Source organism: Capricornis sumatraensis, chromosome 13, assembly GCF_032405125.1.
Source record: "Capricornis sumatraensis isolate serow.1 chromosome 13, serow.2, whole genome shotgun sequence".
Lineage (NCBI taxonomy): Eukaryota > Metazoa > Chordata > Mammalia > Artiodactyla > Bovidae > Capricornis > Capricornis sumatraensis.
The window spans coordinates 5,338,964-5,361,316 of NC_091081.1; the positions used below are offsets into that span (position 1 = coordinate 5,338,964).

Here is a 22,353-nt window from a genome sequence, read left to right on the forward strand (position 1 = left end):
CCTAGTATTACATGGTTTAAATTTTGATTTACAATATTTTGTTGAAAATATTAATTAAAAATGTGACTAAAGGGTCAAATGGTGTAGCATGATGTTACAGGAGGCTCTGCAGTTACAATCCGGTCATATAGTTCATATGCAGTTTATTCACCCAGCCTGAAACTCATGTGGCCCCAATTGTATCTACAAGAAATCCTAAAGGCTTCCTCAGAGCCTTTGTTGAAATCAATGCATTTTATGTCTGGGACTTCTTTTGATTGAATATAGCAACTCTATCTTAATAGGATAGGAGTTAAGGTAGTATCAGTTCGGTTCAGTCACTCAGTCATGTCCAGCTCTTTGCGACCCCACAGACTGCAGCACGCCAGTCTTCCCAGCCCATCACCAGCTCTGGGAGCATGCTTATATCAGGGTAGTATACTTGATATTTATTAATTGATGTACTTTCCTCCTGGACTCTATATGTTTCTCTTAGTTATCAAAAATTTTCTGCATAGTAATGTCCTAGAATTGTCCCAGCATCCACATATATATTATTCTATGAGTTGAGACATTTACTTTCATATTTTTTTGAAACCCATGTATCACTTGCTCATTTCTATTTCATTAGGGCCTTTTTCTGAGTTCTCAGCAGTTATCATGAATATATTGTCAATTAATCTTCAAGTACTTTGTATACTTTAGGATAAAATTCATTAAACATTGAATTTGGTTCAGTTAGTTCAATTCTCACAGTATTTTTCCATCCCATCTGCAGCTTTACAAAGTATTTACATCTTCTCTACCCCAGTAATCACTGAATTTGACTTCTAATTCTGTTTCATATTATCTCCTATTTTTATTATTGTTTATTATCTCCAGATTGAAGATCATCCCTTTGAATGGAAAAAATGGAAAGTATAATAAATACATGACTTTTTGTCATTTGTTAGCCCAATACCACCATTTTTTCACAGTGAAACTGCCCCTTCTGTGTCCTCATTGCTCTAAACCTAATCAAATAATTGCCTGTCTTTTGATTTTTTTTTAGAAGCCTTGCTTTATTTTGAAGCTCCATGATACACGCAGTATTCGAGTGTCATCACGTAGTTGGGCTCTGCCCCTTCTGCCTGTTTGCCCAGCAGTCAGTTGACCCATATCTGTGTGCTTAGCTCTTCCTGAAGCCCTGGGCTCCCAGCCGTCCTATGGCAAGGATTTCAGGAGCCCTGGATAATTTCATTTCAGTCAGTCGTGTTTGTAGAACTGCTAACCTCACGTTCTAGTTCAGTAAACATATGCTGGGCCTTGCCTCTTTCTGGCAGGCACAGGAACTGAGTCCTGTCTTACTTCCCTCTACTTGGTTCCCTGCATTGTCAGCCTTCCCCGTTTCTTAGTTTATCCTCAAAACTGAGCTCCTGCAGTCTACAGCTGGATCACGGCTCTTCAAACCATGACCTCTCCTCAGATCCTCCTTTCGTGTGTTGAACTTGCTTGCCAGAGTGCCTGTTACTTCTTGCTGTTCTTCTGACAAGGTCTGAACTTGTCTTACTATTACTGTCTTTCTAAACACACTCTGTTGGTCTTATAAGCCTCACTACCCACCCTGACCAGTGTTATCAAAGCTAGGTCTCCCCTTTGGAAACTTGTCAAGCTCTAGCTTATAGACTTTCACTTAGTGGTATCTCTGAGGTTTCCAGAATTCTGCTGATAGACTATGCACAGTCTTTAGAGCAGAAATCCTACTATGATGGAGGCTTATGTGGAAGTTTCTTTTAAAGGATTGGTATGTACCTGTGTCAGACATATGTGCACATCTCTGGCCAAAAATAGGGCTTGATCTCGGTGTTGTTGGCCATACCTAGTTTCTCCTGACATCACCCTTCCCCCCCGCTTGTTTTCTTTGTTTTGTTTTGTAAACCGAGTACTCCTCTTAGGAGATAGACACCTCTGAGAGTGTCTTACCACTGTAATCACAAAGAGATGAAGTTCCCTGGGAACTCAGACCGAAGAAGCAGGTCCTGTTTGCCATTACCCAGCCTGCTCCTTCTTTGGCCCATCCATCGGGAACCCTGTCATGCCTGCGCTTCTCCTCCTTGAGAGAAGAAGTGGGGCAGAAGAGATGTAAGGGCTTCATCAAGCTGCAGCTGGGATCTTTTTAAGGCATTTTTATACTTCCATTTTTTAAAAAAATAATTATTAGGGTATAGTTGAGTTACACTGTTGTATCAGCTTTAGGTGTGCAGCAAAGTAAATCAGTTATACATATACATATGTCCACCTTTTTAAGATTTTCCCCCCATATAGGCCATTACAGAGCACAGAGTAGAATTCCATGGGCTATGGCTCAGAAGGTAAAGAATTCGCCTGCAATGCAGGAGACCCGGGTTCCATCCCTGACTTGGGAAGATCCCCTGGAGAAGGGAATGGCAACCCACTCCAGTATTCTTGCTTGGGGAATCCACATGGACAGAGGAGCCTGGTGGGCTACAGTCCATGGGGTCACAAAGAGTTGGACATGACTAAGCACAGTATAATAAAATAGGTAATTAATAACGACCTACTATATACTGTGCATCAGAGAAGGCTTCCCTGGTGGCTCAGATGGTAAAGCATCTGCCTACAATGGGGGAGACCCGGGTTCAGTCTCTGGGTCGGGAAGATCTCCTGGAGAAGGAAATGGCAACCCACTCCAGTATTCTTGCCTGGAAAATTCCATGGACAGAGAAGCCTGGTAGTCTACAGTCCATGGGGTCGCAAAGAGTCAGACACGACTGAGCGACTAACACTATAGGCACAGTAAACACAGTATATGCTGCTGCCGCCGCCGCCAGGTCACTTCAGTCGTGTCCGACTCTGTGCGACCCCATACACGGCAGCCCACCAGGCCCCCCCCATCCCTGGGATTCTCCAGGCAAGAACACTGGAGTGGGTTGCCATTTCCTTCTCCAGTGCATGAAAGTGAAAAGTGAAAGTGAAGTCGCTCAGTCGAGTCTGACTCCTAGCGACCCCATGGACTGCAGCCTGGCAGGCTCCTCCGTCCATGGGATTTTCCAGGCAAGAGTACTGGAGCAGGTTGCCATTGCCTTCTCTGATACACAGTATATAGTAGGTCGTTATTAATTTTCTATTTTATATATTGTAGTGTGTTTATATCAATCTTAATCTTCCAATTTATCCCTCCTGCCCTGCCCCCTTGGTAACTATAAGTTTGTCTCTCTGTGAGTCTGTGTTGTAGGTAAGTTCTTATATACTTCCATTTTGTTACCTTTTCTTGAAGTCGAAAATAGCTAATGTTCATTGGGCATTACTGTGTGCCAAGCACTGTTGCAAGTCTTGCGTATTAACTCATCTGTTTTTCAGAACAAGTCTGTGAAATTGTAACTCTTCTTAACCTCCTTTTACAGATGAGGAAACTGAGATGAAGAGAAGTGTGGTCACTTCGCAGTGGTCACATAGGGAATAGTTTCCAGAGTCACGTTTTGAATCAGGAGTCTGGATCCAGAGTCTGAACTCTAAATGACTAAATGATCTCACCTCTCTGAGGTGGAAAGTGTAGTAGTAAGACTTGTAAGTGTCATATAGTAGTTACGGCAGCAGAGATAGACAAGCTGTGCTAAGTTATGGGAGCGTCCTGAGAGGCTCTGTGATGGGAATTTTAGAGAACATACAGCTGATTATAGGATCCACAGTGTGTCCCAAAAGTTCATGAAAGTTGTGCATATTTCTACCACTTTAATAATGATAACTTGAGTACATATTTTATTTCCAGTCTTTAATGACTGATTTTTTTTAAGCTAAAAGGAAGTCAAAGGAGATGTATATAATTTTCTTTTTCTTCCCACCCACAATTCTTAGGTTTGTTGATTTATCTTATTTACCCTAGGATATATTGATAATTCAGTTGTTTCTAATCCAAGGTTCTTGCACATGTTTAAGAAAAATACATACTCAGAAAAGTTATATATTAAATACATACTTAAAAAGTGATTGAGTCTAAAATGAAATTAAAATAATTTACTTGTATCAGCATAAAAATAGCAAAATAATGTTTTCAAGAAAAATACAGGATATCTTTGCTTAAAACACAAAACATTAAGAAATTTAAACAAAAGTAGTTAAAACATATTTCATGTTCATGGGTTATATTATTAAGATGCTACTAAGTCACTTCAGTCATGTCCGGCTCTGTGTGACCCCATAGACGTCAGCCCACCAGGCTCCCCCGTCCCTGGGATTCTCCAGGTAAGAACACTGGAGTGGGTTGCCATTTCCTTCTCCAATGGATGAAAGTACAAAGTGAAAGTGAAGTCGCTCAGTCATGTCCAACTCTTAGCGACCCCATGGACTGCAGCCTATCAGGCTCCTCCATCCATGTGATTTTCCAGGCTAGAGTACTGGAGTGGGGTGCCATTGCCTTCTCTGATTATTAAGATGGGAAGTCCACAATTATTTGTAATGTCATTTTTCCCTGATTGCTCTCAAGTTTGTTTCCATATCCACAGTTTTCAGGATTTAGCCCTGATATGCCTAGGCTTTTACTTTTAATACTAATTGCTTGAGGTTAATGAGATTTTTGAATGTGTACATTTAATGTACATTTAATCTATCTTTCACCAGATTCAGGAAGTTTTCAGCCATTGTTTCTTCAAACATCTTCTGCCTGTTCTGACCCTTTTTTCCTTCTGCATCCCAGTTACACTTACGATGGAGCTGTGTATATTGTCCCACATGTCCCTGAGATTCTGTTCATTCCTCAGGTTGTATAAATTCTACTGACCTATATTCAAGTATATCAACTGTTTACTCAGTCGTCTTCATTATTCTCCTGAGCTCATCCACCTAGAGTTTTTATGTCACATATTCTTGAATCTTTACTTGGTTCTTTTTAATATTTTCTCTTTCTCTACTGAATCTATATCTTTTGGGTTAGTACAGCATTAAGCCCAGTTTTAATACTTGTCTTAAAATCCCTTCTTGTAAAACACACCCATGGAATCAGGGCTGCTGCTTTTACCCTGATGGAGACAGCCCAGAGACGAAAGTCTCCAAAGCTTCCAGTCCCAGATAATAGAGATTTATCATCAGGAATCTCCTGATTCAAGAAGAATTCTTCCAGCTATTCCAGAATCCTGCTGTATCTTCTTCGAAACTGTATCATCATTCAAAAGGAATGCCCTACAACCTGCCTTTCTCCTCAAGTATTAATAATTCTCCACTATGTCTTAAATAAGATGTACTAATTACAAACATTTAAATTATATCCAGAACCATCTCTGAAGGAGAGTATTAGCCTTTTTAGTGCTTGAAGTGTACTTAAACAATATTTGAGTGGTGATTCCAGTCTATCAGCTGTGGACCACTCCTCTTAATTATTCAACATTCATATACTCCATTTTTCCCATATTCGAACTTCCCTCAAATCTCAATAGCAACAACACTGCGTTATGAAAACAGTGTACCAGCTCTGTGGAAACAACAATCTATAGACCTCTTCTCAAAAGGAAAGATTCAAAGTTTTGGTCCTTTGATGTGGTGTGATGTGATGTGGATGTAATGGTAATCATCTCCATGCTAGTTCAGACACAATTCTAGTTTGATACTTTGTAATTCATGGACTAAATTATGAAATACATGCACACAGTCACACACACACACGCACACGCACACGCACAGAGGAAGAAAAAAGTGACCCATCATGGCCTGAAGTTCTACAGCTGGTTATGAGTCTATGATTTGTATCGACTTTCTTCTACTGCCAATCCCATTCCCCTTTGTCCTCAGCCCGAACCTTAGTTGATTTATACAGTTTCATCTTTGAAGGGTCTGACCTCATGAAGTTGGCTGTAGTATTCTGTTTACTTCTACCACTTGGATGTGTCAGCCCTACAGGGCAATCCCTGGCTTCCAGGTATAACCTTCCCTGCTTCATCACATTGTAAATCCCTGTTTTCCTCCACATTGAAGTCAGTTGCACCAGGAACCTCTCTTTTGCCAATGGCCTAGTAGCATGAAGAAATCTATGTAGCCAGGTGGAAATTTCAACTTCGAGTTCATGAAACTATTGCTGGGTCAGTCTGTAAGAAGCATATTCACTTGGTTATGTAGACCTCTAGGGAGAAATCCAGTGCTACAAGGATGGGAATAATGCTTTGCCCATAAATCACTAGATGTCTATTGAGAGTTCCCAGTCTCACTTTCATATGTTGATTCCTGAACTTGTATATTTTGGCTGTGGGGGAAGGAATGTTGCATATTGGTCACAGTTTAGAGCATGTTTCCTATTATTCAACCTTTTATGAAATGGTATTCTAGTTTGAACTAACTGCCCAAGGAAAATTTGCCCATGCTTTCCGTTCCTGCTTGATCCCTATTTTGATCTATTACAACTACTTAATGAAGAAATATTGCCATGTATACCTGATTTTAGGTAACATCCAGTTGAGATGAGCAGCTCTGGGTATATGGTCACTTGGTGTCCACAGTCAGGAACTCATTCAGTCTTTACTGGGGCCAAATAGCATAAGCAAAGAGTTTTTTTCTTTCTTTCTTCTTTTTTTTTCTATAAAGGATAAAATTTGTCAAGAAACGTATGACTTTCTCCCCAAACCCCAAACAAAGAACCCCCTTTGTGATTATCTGATTAGGGTCTCGGCTGCAGAATTCACAGAGTATACTGATTAACTCCAGAGATATTGGCTTTTATTGGTCATGAGATCCATTCTTGTTAGTCACCTAGAGGAACAGACTTCTTCCTCAGCTTCTAGAGATCTTTATATGCTCTTCTGGGCCCCTCTTGAAGTTCACAGCCTTGTGATTTCTCAATCTATACATCTAAGGAAAAAAACCAAATGGATACATGTTGCCTCAGATATCCAAGGCACATCAAGTATTGTATCTTTCTATTAGTGATGGAAGCTACATCTAAAGCAACATGGTTTTCATTTGGGGAGTGTATTCCAACATGTGTCAGACCCTGAAACTTCCCCAGTGCACCAGGCACCTGAATTTCTGGGGTTCATTCTCTGAAATGCATGTGTTTTTACTAGTGCCCTCAAAACCCCTGCCATATCAGCATGGTGTCATCAGTCCAGTGCACTGACATGATGTCCTGTGGACCAGTTCAGTAATCAGAATCCTATGAACAAAGTGATGGCATGGAGCCAGGAAGTTGACATAGCCTGAACAGGACAGGAGAAGCACACTGCAGTATCCTGGGCAAATGCAAATGCCCCCGATCAGGACCTGCCTGGGTACCAAGTATCAGAGGCAGGGAGCTGCATCTGGAACCGTCATCAGCACTGTGTAATTAGAAATACGGCCTGACTAATTTTATAATAATTCACTAGCATTCTTCAGGGACCTTCAATTTCCTGTGCAGGTCAAATAGGCAAATTTATTGGGCACATGGGTAGGCATTTCCACTCCTGGATAATCCAGTACTTCAGTGTGGCACTGAGCTCTGTGAATCCTCCAGGTGAATATATAGATCCAGGCACCTCTGGGAAACCTTGAGTTAATAGGAATGACTCCCTAAGCCAGTGGGTCACCAGAATAGTATCCTGCTGCTTCTACTGGGTTTAAGAACCTGGAGATGAAGGAGTCCTCTGAACCAGCTGCAAAATAAGCCAGAATCGTGCCACTTCTGCCACAGACTGCACCAACAAAGTGCATGCCCCGTGCCCTGCTTCTCTTATTCCAAAATGCACTGCTGTGTCCAATTCCCAAATGAGTGCTCTGACTGGCAGAGGTCAGATCACATCCCATATCCTAACTGCAGAGGAATCTGGGAAATTTATTTCTAGCCCTCCTGTCCCTGAAATATCTAAGAGGCGCTATAGAGTAGAAAAGGATGGTGGAGGTGTTGACAAGCCCTTTTCTGGTTTCTACTGCAGTCACCTCATAACATGATAAAAGCACAGGCTCCAGTTCAGCCTCTCTCAAAGTTCCCTGCATTTACAACAGGGCACGTGTCAATTAAAATGAAAGAAAGACTAGAGACCATTCTATAATAATATTCACAGAACTTTAAATCATCCTAATGGCTGTATACTTGGTCTTTGCTCTCCTATGGATCTCAGTCACATCGAGGAGACAGTCTTACTTCAGAGCCATACAGTGGAAAAACCCTTTGTGATGAACTTTCCTTCTCAGTGGTGTCCTCTAAAAGGACTGTATTAACTCTAGACAAATGATTTTATTTCTAGTATTTAACATCTCAAGGGTCGAAGAATTAAACATAAAACCTTCAATGCTTTTGTATTACTATCCTACATTGTAACATTTAACACTTAATGGACACTTATTGGGGGCCTTCAGTTCAGTTCAGTCGCTCAGTCGTGTCCGACTCTTTGCAACCCCATGAACTGCAGCACGCCAGGCCTCCCTGTCCATCACCAACTTCCGAGTTTACTCAAACTCACATCCATCAAGTCGGTGATGCCATCCAGCCATCTCATCCTCTGTCATCTCCTTCTCCTCCTGCCCCCAATCCCTCCCAGCATCAAAGTCTTTTCCAGTGAGTCAGCTCTTCCCATAAGGTGGCCAAATTTTAGAGTTTCAGCTTCAGCATCAGTCCTTCCAAAGAACACCCAAGACTGATCTCCTTCAGAATGGATTGTTTAGATCTCCTTGCAGTCCAAGGGACTGTCAAGAGTCTTCTCCAACACCACAGTTCAAAAGCATCAATTCTTCGGTGCTCAGCTTTCTTCACGGTCCAACTCTCGCATCCATACATGACCACAGGAAAAACCATAGCCTTGACTAGACGGACCTTTGTTGGCAAAGTAATGTCTCTGCTTTTGAATATGCTATCTAGGTTGGTCATAACTTTCCTTCCAAGGAGTAAGTGTCTTTTAATTTCATGCCTGCAATCACCATCTACAGTGATTTTGGAGCCCCAAAAAATAAAGTCTGACACTGTTTCCTCATCTATTTCCCATGAAGTGTTGGGACCAGATGCCATGATTTTAGTTTTCTGAATGTTGAGGTTTAAGTCAACTTTTTCACTCTCCTCTTTCACTTTCATCAAGAGGCTCTTTAGTTCTTCTCCACTTTATGCCATAAGGGTGGTGTCATCTTCATATCTGAGGTGATTGATATTTCTCCCAGCAATCCTGATTCCAGCTTGTGCTTCTTCCAGCCCAGCGTTTCTCATGATGTACTCTGCATATAAGGTAAATAAGCAGAGTGACAATATACAGCCTTGATGTACTTCTTTTCCTATTTGGAACCAGTCTGCTGTTCCATGTCCAGTTCTAACTGTTGCTTCCTGACCTGCATACAGGTTTCTCAAGAGGCAGGTCAGGTGGTCTGGTATTTCCATCTCATTCAGAATTTTCCACAGTTTGTTGTGATCCACACAGTCAAAGGCTTTGGCATAGTCAATAAAGCAGAAATAGATGTTTTTCTGCAACTCTCTTGCTTTTTCCATGATCCATTGGATGTTGGCAATTTGACCTCTGATTCCTCTGCCTTTTCTAAAACCAGCTTGAACATCTGGAAGTTCCTGGTTCAGGTATTGCTGAAGCCTAGCTTGGAGAATTTTGAGCATTACTTACTAGCATGTGAGGTGAGTGCAATTGTGCGGTAGCTTGAGCGTTGTTTGGCATTGCCTTTCTTTGGGATTGGAATGAAAACTGCCCTTTTCCTGTTCTGTGGCCACTGCTGAGTTTTCTAAATTTGCTGGCATACTAGGGGACTGGCCCTATGTTAATCATTTTTGCTGTCTTAACTTCATATGGAGGCCTCTATATAGGTACTGCTGTCCAGTCACTATTTTGCAGAAGTGTAATCTGAGAAATGAAAGATTAGTAAGTCGTTAGTACAAGTAATAAGTGTGGAGCTGGGATTTAAGTCAGGCAAGTGTTGGGCTCCAGAGTCTGTAGCCTGCCATACCTTCACTTCATCCCCACTGTATAAAGTCCATTTTATTGTGAAATTTATCTTCTCTTTAAGCTATTCCCTAAAGATTAGATATTAAGGAAAAATGGTAAGTAAATAACTACATCATCCATGAAATACTCAACAGAAGTTTTTTAGAACTTAGCTAAAGAGCGCCCCACTCCAGTACTCTTGCCTGGAAAATCCCATGGATGGAGGAGCCTGGTGGGCTGCAGTCCTTGGGGTCGCTAAGAGTGGGACACAACTGAGCGACTTCACTTTCATGCACTGGAGATGGAAATGGCAACCCACTCCAGTATTCTTGGCCTGGAGAATCCCAGGTATGGTGGAGCCTGGTGCTCTGCCGTCTATGGGGTCACACAGAGTGGGACACGACTGGAGCGGCTTAGCAGCAGCAGCAAGAGCACTTTTTATTTCAGGTACAAAGAAAAATGTTATAAAAAATGGTACATAGAATAAATGGTATTAAAGAGTTACAAAAGATGGGAGTCTTAGCTAATTACGTTATTAGGAAATAACTGATAAATAACTGATTTCCTATGATAATAAATTGATGTGGTTTTATTTGTAAATTTGATAAGTTGACTTAGAAAGTTATTATTAACAGCTAGTTATACACATCTGGATTTATAATAGACATTTTTTGAAGCCTATAATCTATTCAGTTTCTTAGTGTCATTGATTAGCTTTTAAAGCATATTACTAAAATATCAATTTGAGAAATATCTACATTAAGTGTTTATCCTGAAGGACACAGATGGCATTTTTTCAGTGTCATATGGCATTAGTTATTTAGCATTGTCATTTAAATATTTTATATAGTAAAGTAATGTCTCCTCAATATGATTTTAAGCTCATAGAGAGCAATGGCAAGGTAGATGCTGTTTTTGTGTTCTGAGATATTCCTTGAAGGCTCCTTTCTCCCAGATATACTAAAGAAAAGATTTAATGGAAATTGAGGCATGAGTTATATGTACCTTAATGTGAGTAATAATCAAGTGGCATTTCTCCTAATAACTCTAAGGGATACAGTTTATTGTCTCCCACTGTCCTTTGAAATTTATTGAATGATAAGTTCTTTTGCTACCTCTAGATGAAAAATCAGAGTTCCACATTTTTTTCTCCTCCCTCTAAATGACCTCTCTTTTGATTTGTGGAGAATAGACACCCACACCCGTCCCTCTGCAGCGCAGAGGTGGGTCTGTTCCCAAAGACATCTTCAAACCTTTTGCTCTTTCCCTTTTTATCATCTCTGCCTCTACAGCTCCATATCCGTATTTAATGGTTAAGGGTCTGAGAGCCTTGTTCTGTCATCCCCTTGATTCATTCTGTATGTAGTCTGTCATCTAAATGATGTGATCTTTTGGTCCTTCAGCGAAAACTTCCATTTTAGCACCTTGTCACACATTTCAAAATATTAACTGCTATAAAATTTCATTGCTTCTATCGTGATAATCCACTTCACAGTTTTGCTTGAGACTGACCCAGAATTATGTTGACACTGTCTGTGCTCCCCGCAGCAGGGAGCTCAGGAGTAAATCTTAGAAAATGCCCAATAAATATATTCTGACCTGACTTGACAGAAAGTAGAAGCCTACTTATCTTGATCTGTAGTTTCAGGTGCAGCGTTATGTCTCGCAGAGTCTGGTAATGCTGGGAAGTTGCAGCTTGTTGAGAAGATCTATAATATCTCTGCTTCTGTCAGAAGTAAACAGCTTTGCTGATGATCTGGGTGCCATCGACCAGGTACATACAACTTGAAACTGTAACTTTCTTTTATAGTTAATTAATGCAGCTGTAAACTTGTTTTCACTCTCTCTTCCTCTCTCTTTTTTGCCAGGCAGATATTTTCATCATTACCTTATTTCTAGTAATATGTGAATATTGCTACTGCCTGCTGAAATTACAGAAAAGATATTTTCATAAAATAGTTTTCAAAATAATACCATTTTATCACCCTTACTGGTATATATGTGTCAAAGGTATTACTAGTAACGGCAAAGGAGTGGCATTAAGCCTCTCCAAGTAAGTAGTGTGTTCCTAAAGCAAAGCAGTGAGAGGAGAGTGAACAAGAGGGGATGCTAAATGGAGAATAACCTCTGACCAATGGTTCTTATTTCTAGTTGCTCACGAGACTCATCTGACTGACTTAAATATCCAGTTGCCAAGGCATATGCCGATCGAATTAAATGGAGGTCTCTGGGGTTAAGATGCAGGTACCGTAGTTCAGTTCAGTTGCTCAGTTGTGTCCGACTCCTTGTGACCCCATGGACTGTAGCACTCCAGGCTTCCCTGTCCATCACCAACTCCTAGAGCTTGCTCAAACTCATGTTTATTGAGTCGGTGATGCCATCCAACCATGTCATCCTCTGTCACCCCCTTCTCCTCCCACCTTCAATCTTTCCCAGCATCAGGGTCTGTTCAAATGAGTCAGGTCTTCACATCAGGTGGCCAAAGTGTTGGCGTTTCAGCTTCAGCATCAGTCCTTCTAGTGAATATTCAGGACTGATTTCCTTTAGGATGGACTGGTTGGATCTCCTTGCAGTCCACGGGACTTTCAAGAGTCTTCTCCAACACCACAGTTCAAGAGCATCAATTCTTCGGTGCTCAGCTTTCTTCATGGTCCAACTCTCACATCCATACATGACTACTGGAAAAACCATAGCTTTGATTAGATGGAACTTTGTCAGGAAAGTAATATTGCTGCTTTTTAGCATGCTGACACATTACTCTAAGTCCCCTACATGCAAGCAAATTCCATTCTGAAAGCATGTTCGTAAGTCCAGTTTTTTCTAAGTCCAAAAATGTTAGCCCAGGTAGCCATCTAAGACAATTGGCTTGGCTATACAGTACTGTACAGTAATACATTTATAACACTTTTCACACAAATAATGTATACATAAAAAGCAAACACAAAAAAGTAAAACATTTTAAACTTTATTCTACCTTGAAAAGTACAGTAGTGCCAGCTACTTCACCCCTGCTTTTACACTTGCTTCTGGACACCCTGGGCTTGAAATAAAGATACTGTACTCTGTATTCATTGCAGTAGTGTACAATAATGTGCCCAAAAGCACAACCAGTTGTAGAGAATGCATGCATGTGACAGTGTACACCAGGCACGTGAACTAACTTATGTCATTCGACATACGAGCTTGAAGTTTCACATGTAGGGGACTTACTGTATCGACATTGTTAAAGCTCACCAGGTGATTCCATTGTGCAGCCAACTTTGAAAACGATTCTCTCAGCCCTTTTATCCGTGAGTCTTACGTCACTGCTAACAAATGTATCTAAAGAACAGGAGTCATTCTCATGTTTTAACGTTGACAGTGACATATTTTATGTGTTCATTTTGTCAGTTAATCTAATATTATTATTTCTATGGTAGAAGTAAGCACAATCAAAGGAAATTAGAGACAGAAATGTTTTGGTAAAGAGAAAAAAATTAATATTAAGAAAATTATGTATGTATAATATTAAACACTTAACCAAATTCATACATCTAAGTTTTCTACATTTAATAACAAAATATTGTATAATCTAATTGATTTCAATCAATGACATGATAAATTATCTAGTTAGTAGTTTTTCAAGTCACTGTTAAATGGAGAACTCTCGTAAGAGCTCTGTTAGATTTTTTTTTAAATTAGTTGTTACTAATGATCTCAATGAGCAAAAAATCCTCTTAAGAAAGAAATAAGGCACCTTTACTAATGGAAAAAATTGGTTTAAAATGCATGGTGCTGTTTGTAGGATCTGCAAGACCAAGAAAGTGATCAAGGTAGGTTTCAGGTCCTTGAAAAGATTGCATGAAAAAGGAACAGCTTGAAAATGGATTTGAATTGAAAAACAGAGAATGTATAATGTCAGGATACCGAGTGTTATTTTTAAAAGGTGTGCCCAGAACTCTGAGGAAACAGGTTGAGCTCATGGCATTAAAACAGGAATCAATGTGGGAAATTAGTTTGAATGGAACCAGATTTGTGTGGAGAATAACAAAGTACAGGAAAAAAAAATTATTAACATATTCTCATTTAATTTTTGGGCTTCCCTTGCCAAACTACATGAAGTAGTTTTGCTTTTTACCTAGTTTATAGATAAAGAAATCAAACCTTAGAAAAGTTAAGCAGCTCGACGAAGCTTGCAGAAAGAACACACGCTACAAGCCATGATTCAAAACCAGGCATTCTGATTGTTAAGCAACCTTAAAACAAGAGTAAAAACACAAAAACAAGAGTTAGTTTTCAGGCAGATAATATGTCTTAACATGCTTTACATGAATTGTTCCGTTCAATTCTTTTAATAACCTTTCAAGATATTAGAATTACTGTTTAAAGACAAGGAAACTACTCATCAGCATTCTTAAAAATGGATGACTGAATTTACTCCAGTCAATTTAAGGAGAAAGAAAAGAATGCATGAAGAGCTATGGAATTGTTGAAGAAAAGCCTAGGCCCCTTCCATGACTTTATTTTCTTGGGCTCCAAAATCACTGTGGACAGTGACTGCAGTCATGAAATTAAAAGATGCTTGCTTCTTGGAAGAAAAGCTATGACAAACCTAGACAGCATATTAAAAAGCAGAGTCATCTCTTTACCAGTGGAAGTCTTTATAGTCAAAGCCATGGTTTTTCCAGTAGTCTCGTACAAATGTGATAGTTGGACCATAAAGAAGGCTGAGTACCAAAGAATTGGTCCTTTCTAACTATGTTGCTAGAGAAGAATCTTGAAAGTCCCTTGGACAGCAAGGAGATCAAACCAATCAATCCTAAAGGAAATCCACCCTCAATATTCACTGGAAGGGCAGATACTGAAGATCCAATACTTTATTTGCCACCTGATGGGAAAAGCCAACTTTGCTGGGAAAGACATGATGCTGGAAAAGATTGAGGGCAGGAGAAAAAGGGGGCAACAAATGGTTGGATGGCACAATCAACTCAATGAACATGAGTTTAATCAAGCTCCGGGAGATAGTAGAGGTCATGGAAGCCTGGTGTGCTGCAGTCCACGGGGTCGCAGATTCGGACACGACTGGGTGACTGAACAACAACAACCTCCCACAATCACCGAGCAAAGTCTAGATTCAGAGGAATTGCTGCCTTCTCCATCATGATCACAAAGTAGCTTGGCTGACTCCAGGAGCTACTCCTATAGACACAGGGTCCATAAAACAGCCTGGCCACAGTGTACACCAGCCACATAGATGCCCTCACTATATGCCCTCACACACTGAATCTTACTGTATGATTCAGTTTCAGCTAATACAGTTTTTCTGTGTACATTTATTTCTAAACTAACAACATGTTCAGAACCAAAGCAGCAAGGAAATATAGAAAATTTACTTTTATGCTTTTCCAGATTTTTTTTTTACTATAAAAGGGTATATAATGACTAACGATTAGTCAGTTCAAGGTATCTACTACATGTAAGGCTCAGAAATTCAGTAAAACAGTGGTAAGAAATGGAGTTAGAGTAGAAGGGAATATAAGGGACATGAATGTAAGGAAGCCATATATTTTGAACACTCAATGCAATAAATCTGCTACAAGCAGCAATAGAAATACTCACTTGTATACAAGAGCTGTTATACAAAGGACTCAGGAAATGTTTAATGTGAAGGAGACAGGAAAATCAGTGTAAAATTAATATAAAACTAAGAGGAAAAATGAATGTCACTAAGTGGAATTAGGAAAATGGAAAGAAATGCTTCTTGGAGAACAGAAAAAGTTTATTTTGTATATATTGAATATGAGGAAACATTGAAGTTGTCAAATGTAGAAATGTGAAATTAAAGCTTGAAAGAAAGGGACCTACATAAAAATTAGGGGACTGTCACTATATGGCAATCATGAAATCATAGTCAGAAAGAGAACAGGGACTCAGAAAAGTGCTGTGAAGTGGGAGAGTTAGCAAGGAAAGACCAGCTTTATTTTACTATTAGATGTTAGATGAAATTATAAATGCCATCAATCTGATTTTATTATTGACCATTTGGTGATATCCATGTGTAGAGTTGTCTCTTGGGTTGTTGAAAGGGTGTTTGCAATAACCAGTGTATTCTTTTGACAAAACTCTAGTAACTAGCCTTTACTCTGCTTCATTTTGTACTCCAAGGCCAAAGTGAAAGTCACTCAGTCAAATCTGACTCCTTGTGACTCTGTGGATGTAGTCCATGGAGTTCTCTAGGCGAGAATACTGGAGTGGGTAGCTGTTCCCTTCTCCAGGGTGTCTTCCCAACCTAGGGATTAAACCCAGAACTCCTGCATTGCAGGTGGATTCTTTACCAGCTGAGCCACCGGGAAGCCCGAGGTGGCTTCTCTGTTATTCCAGGTATCTGGAATAACAAACATGTCTGTTACTCCAGGTATCTCTTGACTTACTAATTTTCCACTCCAATTCCCTATGATGAAAAGGACATCTTTTTTTCTTGGTGTTAGTTCTAGAAAGTCTTGTCAGTCTTCATAGAACTAGTCTACTTCTGCTACTTTGACATTAGTGGTGGGGCCTAGACTTAAATTACCGTGATGTTGAAGGGAAACGGATCGAGATCATTCTGTCATTTTTGAGGTTTCACTTTTGGACTCTTTTGTTGACTGTAAGGGTGTACTGCTGATCCTGTTCATGGCGCCAGTTGTCTTGCTGTTCGTACTATTCGCTGAACCCAGCCTAGGCAAGGTGTGAGTTAAGAGGCTGGAAAGAGACTTGAGGAGCCATAGGAACTGCAGGCATGTTTGCTGTCTCCTTGCTGGCATGGCAGCTGTAACAGCTTCCCTCCTCTTGTGGCTGACCCAGTGGACACAGGTGTGACGCAGCAGTAATGCCGCCACTTTCTCGATGGAGCTCACATGCACATACCACACCAAGTGAGCACTTCACGCCGTGCACGCGCAGTACTGCAAATGATCTCAGCTGTTACATAATCATTATTTACAAAACGTGGGGTAAGAGAGTCTGAACACGCCCATTTGCTCACTCCCCACAGAGGGCTATACCATTTCTTCTAAGGGATTCTTGCCCACATTGGTAAATGTACTGGTCACTTGAATTAAATTTGTCCATAACCCATTCATTTTAGTTCACTGATTCCTAAGATTTCAATGTTCACTGTTGCTAACTCCTGCTTGACCACATCCAGTTTACCTTGATTCATGGGCTGAATATTCCAAGTTCCCATGCAGTATTGTTTTTTATGGCATCAGACTTTACTTTCACCACTGGACACATCCGCAGTGGAGTGTCATTTCCACTTTGGCCCAGCTGTTTTACATTCTTTCTGGAGCAATTAGTAATTGCCCTCTGCTCTTCTCCAGTAGCACGTTGGAAACCTTCTGACCTGGGGGGACTCATCTTCCAGTGTCATATATTTTTGACTTTTCATACTATTCATGGGGTTCTCATGGCAGGAATACTGAAGTGGTTTGGCATTTCTTCCTCCAGTGTACCACATTTTGTGAACTCTTCAATGTGACACCTCTGTCTTAGGTGGCTCTACAGGGCATGTCTTGTAGCTTCACTGAGTTATGCAGGCTCCTTTGATACAATTCTTATTGGAGATTTGCATCTCAAATTTGCATATTAAGGTGAATTTTTGGAAAGAATGTAACAAATTGTCTTTTTAAAATAAAATTTGTTGAACTTATTAAAAAGAGTTTATTAGAAAGATATACAGAGTACCCTTCCCAATGTAAATAGCTAAAACTCTGGACAGATACACGAATTAGTGAATTTTAGACAATAAGCAATACAGAGTTGTGATTCTTAAGATAAATAAACAAGCTATGTAGCCCATGATTGCCTTGACTTTTAGCCTGAAGGCCCACCAGTCCCAGTGCTCTCACTGAACTGGTGGGTCAGAGTCTGGAGTTCCAGAGAACTGATGTAGGGAAATTCTGGGTCAGGGTCATAGAGAGAAGAAAACTCTGAAAAGGAAGAGCTCAAGTAATTTCTGCAGAGGTTTTCTTGATTTCTTGTTGACTACTACGCTGCACGTGTATAGGAGGACACTTCACAAGGCCAAATAAAGAAAACCTGCTCAGAAAAGAAATACTGCAAAGAACAATAGCCAGACCCCACACAGTGCTTGGGATGATCAAATTCTATTCAGCTATAAAACCAAGACCTTGTTTAATAAGGCATTCAGTGGAGACCCTAAGATGTTGAACCTTAGCACTATAGTACTTAATAGTTCTAGGATAAAGACTGTTTTAGACAGATTCTAACAGAGAGTTGGAAACACAGCATAAAGAGAACTTGTTGATTCACAGGTAAAGTAGCTGGCTGCTGGAAGAACATTATCGTTGCTGTTCCAGTGGCCATGTTGCATCCACCTCTTTGTGACCCCATGGACTGCAGCATACCAGGCTTCCCTGTCCTTCACTATCTCTGGTAGTTTGCTCAGATTCATGTCCATTTAGTCTGTGATGCTGTCTAACCATTGCATCCTCTGCTGACCCCTCTCCTCCCACCTTCAATCTTTCCCAGCATCAAGGTCTTTTCCAATGAGTCAGGTCTTTGTATCAGGTGACCAAAGTTTTGGAGCTTCAGCTTCAGCATCAGTCCTTCCTGTGAATATACAGGGTGTGAATGCTAAGTGGGAATTGATCCTTTCAAATTGTGATGCTAGAAAAGATTCTTGAGAGTCCCTTGGACTGCAAGGAGATAAAACCAGTCCATCCTAAAGGAAATCAATCCTGAATATTCGTTGGAAGAACTGATGCTGAAGCTGAAAGCTCCAATATGTTGGCCAACCTGATGTGAAGAACTGACTCATTGGAAAAGACCCTGATGCTGGGAAAGATTCAAGGCAGGAAGAGAAGGGGACAACAGAGGATGAGATGTTTGAATGGCATCACCAACTCGATGGACATGAGTTTGAGCAAGCTCCAGAAGTTGGTAATGGACAGGGAAGCCTGGCATGCTGCAGTCCGTGGGGATGCAAAGAGTTGGACATGACTGAGTGTCTGAACTGAACTGATTTCGTTTAGAATTGACTGGTTTGATCTCTTTGCAGTACAAGGCGCTCTCGAGAATCTTTTCCAGCACCATAATTTGAAAGGTTCAATTCATCAGCACTTAGCTTTCTTTATGGTCCAAGTCTTAAATCTGTGTGTGTGTGTGTGTGTGTGTGTGTGTGTGTATAACATGGAATATATATTAGGAGTTATACAGCTCAAGATCAAAAATAGCTGATTAACTCATGGGCACATGAAAAGATGTTCACCATCACTAATCATCAGGCAAATGTAAATCAGAGCCACAGTAGGATGTCATCTCACACCTCTCAGAATGGTAGTCTTCATAAAGTACACAAATAACAGGTGTTAGTGAGGATTTGGAGAAACGGAAACCCTTGTACACAGTTTGGTGGGAATGTAAATTGGTTCTGCCACTGTGGAAAACAGTATGAAAGTTTCTCATTAAACTGAAAATAGAACTACCATATGACTCAGCAATTCTACTTTCAGGGTATATGTATCCAAAAAATACTAATTAAAAGATACTTGCACTTCGATGTTCATAGCAGCATTATTTATGATTGCCAAGTTATAGAAGCAACCTAAGTGTCCATCAGGAGATGAATAGATAAAGCTGTGACTGCACACACAAACACAGACGCCCACTGGAATACTACTTAGCAATAACAAAACGAAGAAAATCTTGCCATTTATTGCAACATGGATGGACTTGGAGAACCTTATATTAAGTGAGGTAAGACAGAGAAAGACAAATATATCACTTATATATGGAATGTAAACAAATACAACAAACTAGTGAATATAGCAAAAAAGAAACAGACTCACAGATGAAGAGAAGAAGCTAGTAGTTACCAGTGGGGAGAAGGCAGGGGGAGGGACATATAGGTGTAGGAGGAAAAAGTGGTTATTATAGGATTATATAAAATCATGTGTGTGAAACTTCTGAAGTTGTAAAGCACTACAGAATTTAAGGAAGCTTTCATTCAATTAGAAAAAAGAATACATGAATAAGAAGGAGACAAACAGGAAATTTCTACATAAATATAAAAGCAGTATATACCAAGAAAACTATGAAAATAAGTAAATATAAATATGGAAAAAATTAGGCAGTATTCTCAACAATATAGACTAAATGCACACATTCCTTGAAAGCTGAAAATTACCAAAACTGACTCAAGAAAAAGTAGAAAACCTAAAATTACACTGATTAAATAAAGTGTATTTAAAATTATGAACCTCTCTACAAAGACCACTCTGGGGCCAAATAAATTATATCATGCATTTAAGCAAGAAACTACCCAAACTCTCTTTAGAGACTGAAAGAATAAGGAACATTTCTGATTCATTTCCTGAGACTATCGTTACTTTGTATCAAAACTAGACAGACATTGCAGGAAAACAAAGCAAAACTGAAAACAGACTCAGACTCTCTCACATGAACACACAAGTAAAATCCTTACTGTGTATTCGAAATAGAACCCAGCAACATACAAAAAAAGAAAAAAAATACATGATGTTCATGTATTATCTCAGGAATGAAAAGTTGTTTTCACATTGATAAAACAATCTGTATAATTCATATTAACAGAAGACCCATATTATCTGAGAATATGCAGAAAAATCAGTTGCCAAAATTCACCACCCATTCATGAGTTTTTCGAGAAAATACAAAAGTAAGAACAGAAGGAAACTTTCTCAACACAGTAAATTTTGTTTTCTGTGAAAACCTTAATGGATATACCATGGTGAAAGACTGAATGCATTTCACCAAAGGAAAGGAACAAGGAAGGGATCTTCTGTCTTCTCACTTGCAGTTATCCTTGCGCTAGCCCTCCTTGCCATTGCAATAAGGCTGCTGTACTTTGAGAGCAAACAGTAAAACTGTATTTAGAGTCAACGTGTTTAGAAACAGAGAAAATCCTAGAGTTTACCGAAAAGCTACCAAGTAGATAAGCCTGAAATACAGCACACACTTATGGCCTACTGATTTTAGACATATCTTAAGGTAATTTGATCAGGAAAGAATGGATCAACAACTCAATATAAAAAAATAAGCAAAATATTTAAACGCATGAAAGAATACGTAATGCTGGTGGTTTAGTCACTAAGTCGTATGTGATTCTTTCGACCCCATGGGCTGTAGCCCACCAGACTCCTCTGTCCATGGGATTCTCTAGGCAAGAATACTGGAGTGGATTGCCATTTCCTCCCAAAGGGGATCTTCCTGACCTAGGAATCAAACCCAGGTCTCCTGAATTGCAGGTAGATTCTTTACCAACTAAGCTACAAGGGAATGGACAGCAAATACCTGAATAAGCTGTGATTTGATTAGCCGGCAGAGAAATGCAATGGACAGTGACAAGAATGGCTAAATGGTAAAAAGATTAATGTGGCAAGTTTTAAAGAGGTTCTGGGAAGTCATAAATAGCTCAGTTTGGTTGCTAAGTTGTGTTCTACTTGTTGCACCCCATGGACCGCAGGATGCCAGGCTTCCCTGTCAATCAATGGCCGGAGCTTGCTCAAACTCATGTCCATCGAGTTGGTGATGCCATCCAACCATCTCATCTTCTGTCGTCTCCTTCTCTTCGTGCCTTCAATCTTTCCCAGCATCAGAGTCTTTTCAGATGAGTCAGCTTTTCACATCAGGTGACCAAAGTATTGGAGTTTTAGCTTCAGCATTAGTCCTTCCAAAGAATATTCAGGACTGATTTCCTTTAGCATGGACTGGTTTGATCTCCTTGCAGTCCAAGGAACTCTTTAAGAGTCTTCTCTGTCACCACAGTTCAAAACCATCAGTTCTTTGGTGCTCACCTTTCTTTATAGTCCAACTCTCACATCCATACATGACCACTGGAAAAACCATAGCTTTAACTAGATGGACAATTGTCGGCAAAGTAATGTCTCTACTTTTTAATATGCTGTCTAGGTTGGTCATAACTTTTCTGCCAAAGAGCAGGCGTCTTTTAATTACATGGCTGCAGTCACCATCCTCTGATTTTGGAGACAAAAATGTAAAGTATCTCATGTTTGCATTGTTTCCCCATCTATTTGCCATGAAGTGATGGGACCGGATGCCATGATCTTAGTCTTTTGAATGTTGAGTTTTAAGCCAGCTTTTTCAATCTCCTCTTTCACTTTCATCAAGAGGCTCTTTAGTTCTTGGCTTTCTTCCATAAGGGTGGTGTCATCTGCGTATCTGAGGTTATTAATAATTCCCCTGGCAATCTTGATTCCAGCTTATGCTTCATACAGCCCAGCATTTTGCATGATGTACTCTGCATATGAGTTAAACAAACAAGGTGACAGTATACAGCATTGATGTACTCCTTTCTCAATTTGGAACCACTCTGTTTTTCCAGGTCCGTTCTAACTGTTGCTTCTTGACTTGCATACAGATTTCTCAGGAGGCAGGTGAGGGGTCTGGTATTCCCATCTCTTTAAGAATTTTCCACAGTTTGTTTTGATCCACACAGTCAAACTCTTTGGTGTAGTCAGTA

At 40.0% G+C, this 22,353-nt stretch overlaps 1 protein-coding gene across 1 annotated transcript in view; it reads left to right on the forward strand.

The window, feature by feature from the left end:
* Positions 1–22,353, forward strand: part of MEI4 (meiotic double-stranded break formation protein 4) — a 197,722-nt gene that overhangs the window by 107,562 nt on the left and 67,807 nt on the right. Inside the window, exon 3 of the mRNA XM_068985549.1 lies at positions 11,494–11,625. Coding sequence (XP_068841650.1) covers positions 11,494–11,625 — 132 coding nt within the window. The remainder of the gene's footprint in view (positions 1–11,493; positions 11,626–22,353) is intronic.